This window comes from Rhipicephalus microplus, chromosome X (assembly GCF_043290135.1).
Source record: "Rhipicephalus microplus isolate Deutch F79 chromosome X, USDA_Rmic, whole genome shotgun sequence".
Taxonomy (NCBI): domain Eukaryota; kingdom Metazoa; phylum Arthropoda; class Arachnida; order Ixodida; family Ixodidae; genus Rhipicephalus; species Rhipicephalus microplus.
Window position 1 is genome coordinate 218,604,699 of NC_134710.1, and position 10,473 is coordinate 218,615,171.

Below are 10,473 nucleotides of genomic sequence, written 5' to 3' on the forward strand. Positions count from 1 at the left end.
CAGTTAGGGTGTTACGTTAAGGTACAGTTTTCTTATGTGAATTGTTCTATAGTTAGAGCCTTTTGACTAGGCCAATTTTGAACAGATCAAATTCTGCTACAACAAAATTGACAGGACAAGTGAAAAAAATTGTTGTTGCGGAATTTCGTTGTACCAAATTTCATCTACAGACCGCACAATTTGGTAAGATCTGACGATTTTGACTCGTCCTTTGGTGCCCGCAAGCGCACGCATTAAACTTTCGCTAACTCAGCCGTACCTGGCCGAACACTGAGTGAACGTATTTTCTCGCATATAACGCAATCAAAATATACAGAAAATTCGAGCTGAAGTTGAGGTGAAGATTATATGAGAATTTCGGTGCGCAAATTGGCTTCACGGCACGGCTTCACGGCAATACAATGTGTCAATACACGGGTAGTTATTTTCTTCTTCCCGCGGTTTGCGGTCGGGGGTGCCGGTTATATGCAGGGGTGGGTTATACAGAAAAAAAAGCGATATTCAGGCAACCCTTGAAGCGTGCTGAGTGTACAGCATCGCGAACAAGCAGTGCCAAAGCTTCGCTAAGGCCAACTGATAATTGCAACTGAAAGTAACGAAGCTCCGCACTACTGTGGCCATAAATGAACGACAGGAAAGCCGTAATACTTCCTGTCGTTTGATTGCTTTATTACCTTTAATATACGGCTGTGTTAGCAGCGCGCCTTCGGATCTTATTCGCTATCGATGAACAAGATGATAGCGACCGCGGTATCGTGCGCATCGGTTGCAGCAAACAGTAGTTCCGTTTTCAATCTGTGCACGCTGGCCATGCGTGTACTTCAGAACTGCGTCGTTGCTATTTTGTTCGCATTGTTACGGCAATATATATTGGATTGAATCAGTGCGCGTTGACTGCACGCGTGCTTTCATGGTCGCCCATGATCGCGTTCGACAAGGCCGCATTTGAGTTCGCAGCGGTTGCGGCAGAATGCAGTTACGCTGGGACTAGGTGCGTGCTGCTCGCTTGTGCACCCTCACGACGCATGGTTGTCATTCACGATCGCATGGCTAGTGATGACCAAGTATTTTTTTTTATCTCGATGTCAAAAACATATGGCGGGCGTTTTGAAGATCGCGATTCTGCCATGGTACATCAAACGTGCATGGTGGATGGGTGAGCTGTCACTTACCATCCCAACAGCAATAAAGTTAGCGGGATCTGCGTGTGGTGGCAGAAAGCGTGTCTGCGGTAAAAACATGGTTGTTGCGATACAGCCCTGTGTTCTGGATGTCATGAGCCATCGAGAAATTACCGAGTTGGCAGCGAAATTTCGCGCCAAAAAAGAACTAGGCAAGTTCTTTTTATTTTATGTAGTAGTACTCGCAAAAACTTAGTTAACGCGGAAACATCCAGGAAAAGTATTATTTGTGACGAGACAATTTTCACATTGTTTTCTGTGGGTGGCTGACGGGGAACAGAAAATTTGCTAAAAGTGCTGCTTGGGCAAGTCTTTTTTTGTACTCATAAATCTGTCCAAATAATAGAAAATTGTTCGTTGTGGCAGAAATTTGTAGTGGACTTCATTATAGCGTGATTCGACTGTAATGACTAATGACCCAGCACCTAGTGCCAAAACCTTCAAAACTTGCAGCTGCAAAGTCGCTAATATTAGTTTGATGTGATGAAATCAGCATTTACCAACATTTCAAACGTGTAGAATATGGAGTGCCGCTACCGCCTGTGCTCGTGTTATTACAATAGGTAATTTCGACGCTGATGTGCAATGCCCACGGTGACAAATAAGCAGTTGCACGCTAAAACAAATTGTGAGCGCTGTGTGACTGGAGCAAAAAGTAAACAGTATTCACGCCTGTGCTCCTTTTTGCAGGTCCAACCCAACGTTTGGGGTCACTGTGATGTTCTGGCTCAGGGATCGGGCCTGTCTCTGATACAGCTAGACGTGACTTACAACGTTGATCGTGACTTTTTGTTAGTTCCACCTGCCTACGAGGCTTTTGACCTGACGTTGGAGCCGAGGTTTTCGGGGAGGAACAGGTCACATATCAACATCCGCAGCTGTGTAAGGTGAGTGGACCGGCTCTTATGTGGCACCTTCCTTCCCTTCTGATTTTAACGTGTATTTCTTCAACATTTATGTGCGGTGTAAATAAATTTATCAGTTATCATATGCAAGCAGTGATGCCATAACAAGCACAATGGGCTTCAGCCACAGAGGAGGACGAGAATCAAAAACAAGAAATTGCAGTAAACAATGACAGTGATAGAAATGTATTAGACGATGACACAAAGCAAAGAATATAGTTTTGTTGATGACTAATATTACAGTAAATATTTAATTTATAGTTGGCATAACTTGCATAAAGTCAATTGCACACAGAGAAACCTTTCCAGATCTCACTCGATGCCGTGAACACTCGTTATCACAACGCTGATGTGATGAACGGCGTGGACAAAAAAGACGAAATACATGAGATAGGGAGGTTATACTGTTAAATAATACAATTTCAACAGCAGGTGTGCGAAAAACAAGCGCACAAGAAGGCGACTAGCCATCTAAATATTTGTAGCCACCAAAAATTTGCTAAGCCGCGCAAAATGGGGACATTCCCACGCAGTAGAAGAGAAGCGCGCTTATCTTCATGGAGGGTTTGAGATCATGTTATAATTTATACCCAGCAAAATCACCTGCACGATGCCAATCAGAAAATGCTCATGCGATTTCGTTTCCATAGCTTTTCCATACTATAAATTTATCGGAATGCACGCGATATGTTGACCATACCGGGACCATACAGTTAACCATTTTTTTAGCCCTGAGAGAGCGTGCTTGTTTGTTGCTGTGGGACCAAATGAAGTTAGTTATACTGTGTCACAAGCTTTTCCATGTCAACTGGGTCTACATTGCATTCTGTTGTTTTTTTACTTATAGGTGGACGATGACCAATATGAGTGCGGAGAGTGGTGCAGCTGTGCTGGAGCTGGTCATTCCTACGGGTTATGCTAACTACAGGCCGCATCTAGACAACTATGTCAAGTCAGGCGAAGTTCCTCGACTAAGCATGGCCAAAGTGCTACCCAGGACAGCAGTGTTCATGTTTGAACACGTAAGTTGATGCGCTTGACTGAAACTTATTTATTAGGGTTGGTTAATGAATAAGGAAGTTGTCTGTACGTGCAGGCATACAGTAGAAGAAAAACTGCAGGGGAGGGCGTAGATCAATATGTAATCAAGTGAATAGCTTCCACATCTACCCAATGCTCTACGTCGTATTCGTCACTAAAACGTTAATAGTAATAAATTTACAAGAAGAAAGCTAAAGTATATTGTTCAAATATCTTTAATTGCTACCTTTACTTGTATACTGTCGGAAAAGAGATAGTTCAAGCTCTTATAGGTTTGAACGATTGCAGCTTACAAGCGAATGGACCTGCGTCAACTTTCTCATCCAACGGTGGTATCCTGTTGCCAACTCGACACGGTACCTGAAGGCCAAGGTGTATGAGTACAATTTTCCAGGCAAGTGTGACAATTGTGTAATACCTTGAAAATTCTGGCGAGACCAGTGAAATTTAAGATTCTTTGTTCTGCTCGGCTAGAAAAAGCACTACTGTCCCATCATCGTGCTAAGTTATTCAGCTGTAAGCAAAAAAAGGTCATACTCATACCTCTCTTTTGGCCACTAATAATTTCAGTCACACTAACCAGGGCTCATATTTTATGTGTCTTGAGTTAGTACAACGCGTTAATTGGCTCGCTTGCCCTATAGCCCTGGCCTGTTCTTATAGGGCAGCGAATGACCACGCCGCAGCCTGTCGTGTCTGAGGGTGCCATGCTATTAGGACACCGTACTCGCTTCTCTTCGCTGTTTGTAAACTGTGTGAGCATTGCTAGTGGTCCTGTATTAAACGATCATTTGGCCGAAACGATCGCTTTACATCGTCAACCGGTTCGTTTAAGCATATTGGTAGATCAGTGAAGCCTGCAAAGCTGCCTTCTCCATAATAATTTTTACTATGTGGAAAAGCTTGCTTCTCGTTTCGGATATACTTATCTGTTCGTGTAGCTCAAAATCTCTGGATCATGACTGTAAGCATTGTTGAAGCTAGAATATTGATAATAATAAATCAATGCACACACTGATACTTAAGATGGGTCATCTCAAATTTCAAACCATCTGAAATAATTGCACTGTGAAGGTAGGACTGAATACAGCCTGGTGCCCTCGTTTACAAATCCAGTAAGCCACCTCACTGTGTTCAGTTCACGCACTGCATACATGATTTATAGCTGAGGCATATCGTCCTGCGCCTTTATTTTGCTGCGTACTGAATGCCTACTAGAAGTGCAGCGTCACTATGATGGCGTTACAAACAGGGCGTACAGAGGAAGGAGGAGTGAATACGGCCCGTAGAATAATTCAAAATTCGTAAAAAAAGTGTTATGGTGCATGTCGGACATACACCTGAAATCCCCGTAGTTTCTTTTGAGCAAAAGTTGTTTCATATTTAATACGACCTCAGTAATGTGTTAACGAATGCTCTCAAACGTGGCGTTATGGCATGGCGAAGGAAGGTTTAAAATGCTGTTGATGTCTACCCCTCAATTTTATTGCAAAAGATATGTTTCTTACACGACATTCCAATACAACACATAACATATAATGTAACAGCTGTTTTATCAGTCTCTCAAACACTACCTTACGAAACGAGCGTGCTTCTGGCAACACACTATTATAATGTTTTTTTCTTCCCTTTCAAACACGCTTGCTGCATTTCAAAATTGTGTAGGCATGTTCCGTTATCTGTCTTTACTATTAAAATTGACAGCAACGATTTACGGTACCCTTAAATCTTGCTTAAGTGCAGTTTATCCCAAGGTTAAATGGTTGAAATCAGGCGCTAGCTTGTTCTCGTTTATTTCAATTTTCAGAAAACTACAAGGAGAAAATATGGGAAAACTACGACCTCTACGTGCTGAGCATCTGCGAAGTATGTGGTTCATACCAGTGCCCGTACTGCCCGCACTTCAGCGCTGCCAGTGTTCCTGCACTTAGCTGGACACTGCTAATAGTGGCAGTACTTCTCCTGTGCCAGGAACTTTTCTGTGCTAGAAGGAACTGCTGATGAGTGTTTGACTCTCTACAATGCGTGCGTGTAAGCGTGAATGATTGCAGCACCATCTTAAGTCCTGGACTTCGTGCATGTGCGGTGTACTGTGGTGAATTTCATTTTGAAGCATATATTTGTCCGGCGTGGTTTGACTGGGTGGACACGGAAGGTGGTGAACGTGTTTGGGACTGCGCCGATCGCTTAGCACTGAGGCATTGGCGTTTGGCGCACTTCCTGCGCAAAAGGTGGGTGCCACGATGGTTGTTCCAAATGGTTGTGGCTTAATAAGTATTGATTTGTTACGTGAGGATCCGCCTGGCTGCATATATACTATAAATTCCCTGAAACTCATTGCGATAATTCAAAGCACGAAAATCTGGTCGCGTATCGCGAGTTGTATTTAACGTGAAGACATCAAAATACAGTGCCATGCGATTTTACTTAGGGGTTACATGTACAAACGCTGCCACAAAATATGTTACACATAATTGTTTCAAAAGACAACTTACGGTGCCCACTTGCGGGCTCATTAACATTTTGTTGTGGAGATATCTTTATACGTTTCTTTTAGCTCACGGCATGAAGTGATACTTTTCAGCTAGCGTCAGAGGGCATATGGAGGTAGTCGTTGTCCATAGCGTTGTCATTAAGGCATTAACACTTCTCAGCGTCAACTCACGCTTCAGTGATGAGATGATGTGTAATGAGCTGAAAAGTTGAATACTATGCTTCAAGTGGTTTTGTAACTTGGAAGTGGAAACAGCCGGCTTCATAACATCATATTCAGGTGTGAAAGAGGCGTCATAATAGACGTGTGACGTGTTTTTTTTTGTCTTGTAGGAATCACGTACAAAAGCATACAGCACCCACTTAATCATGTTCACAGTACGACATCTTTGTAAAGAGCCCAATATTAACCAGGAGCATGAATATAACAATGAAAATACAATAGATTTATCTTTGTATAACTATATATGTCGATAAAACATCAATGTCTAAAACTGCCGAAAAGGACCTGTATTTGAAAGATAGTTTGTAAGCTACCTAAAGCGAACACTGGCAAATAGTGGTAGGGAACTTGCAATAAGTTAAAGCGATTGGCAAGAGAGTCCTCAGGAAGAAGGAGCTTCGTGAATTCGAACCTACCGAAAAAACGCTAAGGGGAGTAAGCGAAACATCAGTAGTGCGTCAAGTTCGCTACTGCGTGAAATGGTGGCAACAGTGAGACTTCTGTGCTTACATTTTTTTTCTGCCAATCTTGGTGCACAAATACGGGAGCCCTGGTTTACATAACTGTTTGCTTGAAACAATTGTTTGAGAGAACAAACTCCGTCCCACTGCTAATGACCTATACTATCTGCTGTTATATTTTTAGCAAATGTGTGTGATAATACGTATTCTAATAGTGTACCGTGTAAAATATGCTAATTGTGTAATATGGTAAATAGTTCTTGTTTAAAAAGCTTATATTCGAATTCAGGTGTCCACGACCACAATGGGGCGCAAAAAAAGGCAGATAATGACGTTTACCTAATATACCCTATCAATAGGTCAATAACACCTACTCATGTTATCAATAGATAGCATGCGTGATGAGCATACCATCTATGACGTCATTTGCGGTTATTTTCATCCCTGTGCCACGATATGAAAGAGGAGAAACTGAATCGTGCTGCTGGCCGTATCTCTCAAAGCAAAGCGGACATTGATTGATATATGGGGTTTAGCATCCCAAAACCATCATACGATTATGGGAGATGCCGTAGTGGAGGGTTCCGGAAATTTCGACCACCTGGAGTTTTTCAACGTGCACCTAAGGCTACGCGGACAATATTAATTATTAATATAAGGCGGAGTGTGCAAGTTTTTCTGCAAAGCGTGACCTAACTACACAAAATTTTCTAGAGAATACGTGCGAAAAGTGGAGTGTTCACTGATTAACTGATCGATAGTGAGCGCCAGGTTGCATGGGCCACGCGAACAGCTCATATACTGCAAGACATTGGGGCGTAAACGTTTCAACTGTTGTATAAAAGTCTAACGATTATATATAGATCATTAGGTATAAACCTTAAAAATAGAGGGGTAGGCTGTGGACTGTGCGCCAGCAAATGTAGATGCTACCTAGCGGTAGCGCCTGGGTTTCTTATATGTTGGTCATATAGCGCATCTAGTACGCGGCATAACCATGGTTGATCTCATTTCGGCGTTAGCTTGTGCTTTTTTTGCAAAACTGGGGGCCAAATCTTCTGGCTGACCACTTGAGACACGTGTGATTCAAGCTGTATAAATTTTATACTGCGAAACTTCGAGTACTCGAAGTATAGCTGCCACTGGTTAAATGACTAGTTTCTGCATCAAAGTTAGCGACCTTCAGTGATTTCATCCTCTTTCTAGTGCAGCATGGTTTGTTCGCTTATTGATTTCAAACAAACAAGAAAGATTACCTGAGCTGAACGCCTATTGCTGTTCTTATGCTTCATCAACCTTCCTTAAGCTTAAAACTGTGATGCTTTTGTCAAACTTTGCCAGGAATATTTAAATAAAATACAGGGTTTATAGCATGTTAGTTAATATCAACGTGTAACAGTCTTTGTCCAGCAATTCTTATTTCATGACTTCAGTCATATTTTGTTTAAATGCTTGTAAATTTACTTGCTTAGAAAGGTGCCAGAGCAAGGCATAGCTAGAAACATGAGGTCGACCTTTGTTTTCCAGCAAATTAACAGGATATTTACCCCCATCGCTTCAATTATGTAGTTAAACTAGTAATACTGGCCCGTACTAGTGTTGCACCAACTAGTCTACAGACGAATTTGCAGCACAACATCAACTGATCATATCTACACAGTACAAGGTAACACTTTAAGCATGCCTCAACACGGCGTCACTGTGAGGTTGTGATTTAGCCTCTGGCCATATTCGTGTTAAAAAAGACGCGATATCACAGATTGCGATGTGTATGAGCGTGTCTTTTGGTTGTGTACAGCATAAATATTAATAGTCCAGTATGTGAAACAGCTCATACAGAACACTTCGTGGGCTACAGCTGCTTCTATAACTACCGCGTGATTGGTGGGCATAAACCTAATCAATCTCACGTACTACCCGCTTCGTGAACGGCGTCTAAAATTCTCAGGCTGTTTTGTTGGGTTGTATTTTATTGTTACCTTTGATACAGAAATTGCGATTTAACATTACCCACCATCGTTAACTATATCCTTGTCGAACATGACCACTGGATTGCATATGTGTAGGTTATTCCTCTTACATCTGCAAAGAGCTTTACGCAATAGTCATAGTTTTTTGTTTGTCTATATAGCGTAAAATAAGAAGAAAAAAAACGATGTGCCTTGCCAGCGGCTGTGCAGAGTGCACAATGTGACACTTTAGGTGTCACATTCACGAGCCAACCCAAAACAATCCAGGTTGAACCTATGTGCAGCTTAAAAATCCACAAAAATGAATTTAGTGCAATTCATGTGCCTTGCCATAAAGCTATCTTCTTTTTATTGTTTGGTCCAGTGACATTTTATTATTGTTGTGTCACATTTGCTGAGTGAAATCAGCTATACAAGGGGACTAAAGTGTACAGATATTTGCAGTTATTCTGCGCATTCAATACTGTGTGGCTTGTATGCCTGTAAGGACAAGCACAAGGAGAAACAAACAAGTCCTTGTGTAAAAAAAGGAGGAAGAGGGAATGCCTTTCGCCTTTTTTACAAAGGCGTTAGAGCATCAATATATATCGTGGAACATCTCTCGTTTCATAGGCATCTCCGCCAAAATGTGTAACAGTGGTACACAGGTACGACAAATGCCAGGTTCAGCAAAACATCGCAAGTTGACACTTTGTGGTGAAAATGGAGTAAATAGCTATCATTTATTGACCGTATTTTTGCACATATCACAGTCTTAAACAGCTGAGGAAAACAAAAACAAAGGCTTAATTTTAAGTACCCCCTCAGTATTTCATTGCACACAGGTAGCTTCAGATATTTGCACACTCTTGTCTGTTTGTACGCATATTGTGCAGTGTAAAGAAAAGTATGTGTTGGTATAAGGTGCTTTGCTTTATTTTCCTTACGATTTCTTGGAATGAGTGCGGTCTTGAACATGGTTGGTGTTTTGCCATTTTGTCATGCAGCATTCCATCAGATTATCGTTGTTTAGAATGGGAGAGAGTGTGAGGTAACCGTACATAGGGATGGTCACACTACATGTTAATGGCGTACACAAACACATGACTGACGGTCATGTGAGCAAACATCATTTCAGAGTGCCTGAAGATGCAGCTCATAAATTACGTCAGAACTTAAGAGCAAGCCATTGAGCTCCAGATCACGTCATACTTCCCAAATTTTTTAATGAACTCACAAGCGCAAAATTTATTATTTGGCTAGTTTTAAGTTCAACCTTCGTTCACTGGTGCGAGTGTTGAAGCGGGTGTTACTCCAGATGCTAATGAATGTGATTTGTAGAGACTATTCGAAAGAAAATTTCAATTCAGAGAATACTGCCTGACTTTCGGTTGTTTTATTTCATCAAGCACTGTGTTATATTTTACTTTTAATGAACTGACACAAACTGTCGTTTGTTTCGTGTGCTACCCATGTTTTCAGCATGTTCAGCTGGGAACCTCATTTGCCTCAATGGATTATGTATCTCACCACGAAAATATATCACTGCCACAGCGTCACCATCCAATGTATGCGTTTATTGTTTCCACGTGTGTCTGAAAACTGCCACTTGTGAATCTTCGTATCAATGCACTCTTGTTCACGTTGCTACATGTATATCCATGTTTTGCATTCTTGAAAATGGTCAGCCACTGATGAAATGTGTGATGTGAACGATATTACGAGCACCTGAAGACAAGGGTTTGCTTTTCTTCCGGCCCCTGTAGGCCGACATTGCGTGTAGAAGCCTTGCACAAATTATGTATGATGTACAGATGCAATACAACAAACAAGAGTTATTTTATATCCTGGATTGTGTCTGTCGTCACTGTTCTCACCTTACTCTTGTTCTCTTAACACGGGTCTAATAACTAAACAACGAGCGAGTCTTGTGGTCAACGCGGTCAAGAAAAAATAGAAAGCGTTCTACCGTCTTCGGCATCTTTTTTTTTCTTTCACCTAAGCATTAGGGTGACTGCTCTCATCATAATGAAAAGCGTCTCATAACAATATCGGTTATAAAAAATTTTAATGGCAAATTGCTATGAGAAGTTATGCACCTGAAGTTTTGTTTCCTCTAGTTTGTATTTAAAGGACGCCCTATCAAGACTATTTTGAAGTACTAACACTCATTATTGAGCGTGTGTATCGAATGTATTAAAAATGCTAGTGACACACTAT

General features: G+C 41.5%; 1 protein-coding gene across 1 annotated transcript in view; it reads left to right on the forward strand.

The window, feature by feature from the left end:
* The window catches only part of LOC119187481 (CD109 antigen), a 173,229-nt gene extending 163,124 nt beyond the window's left edge, over positions 1-10,105 (forward strand). The window contains exons 29-32 of the mRNA XM_037435599.2: positions 1,872-2,068; positions 2,934-3,108; positions 3,416-3,521; positions 4,935-10,105. Coding sequence (XP_037291496.2) covers positions 1,872-2,068; positions 2,934-3,108; positions 3,416-3,521; positions 4,935-5,128 — 672 coding nt within the window. The 3' untranslated portion in view covers positions 5,129-10,105. The remainder of the gene's footprint in view (positions 1-1,871; positions 2,069-2,933; positions 3,109-3,415; positions 3,522-4,934) is intronic.
* The last annotated feature ends 368 nt before the right edge of the window (positions 10,106-10,473 follow it).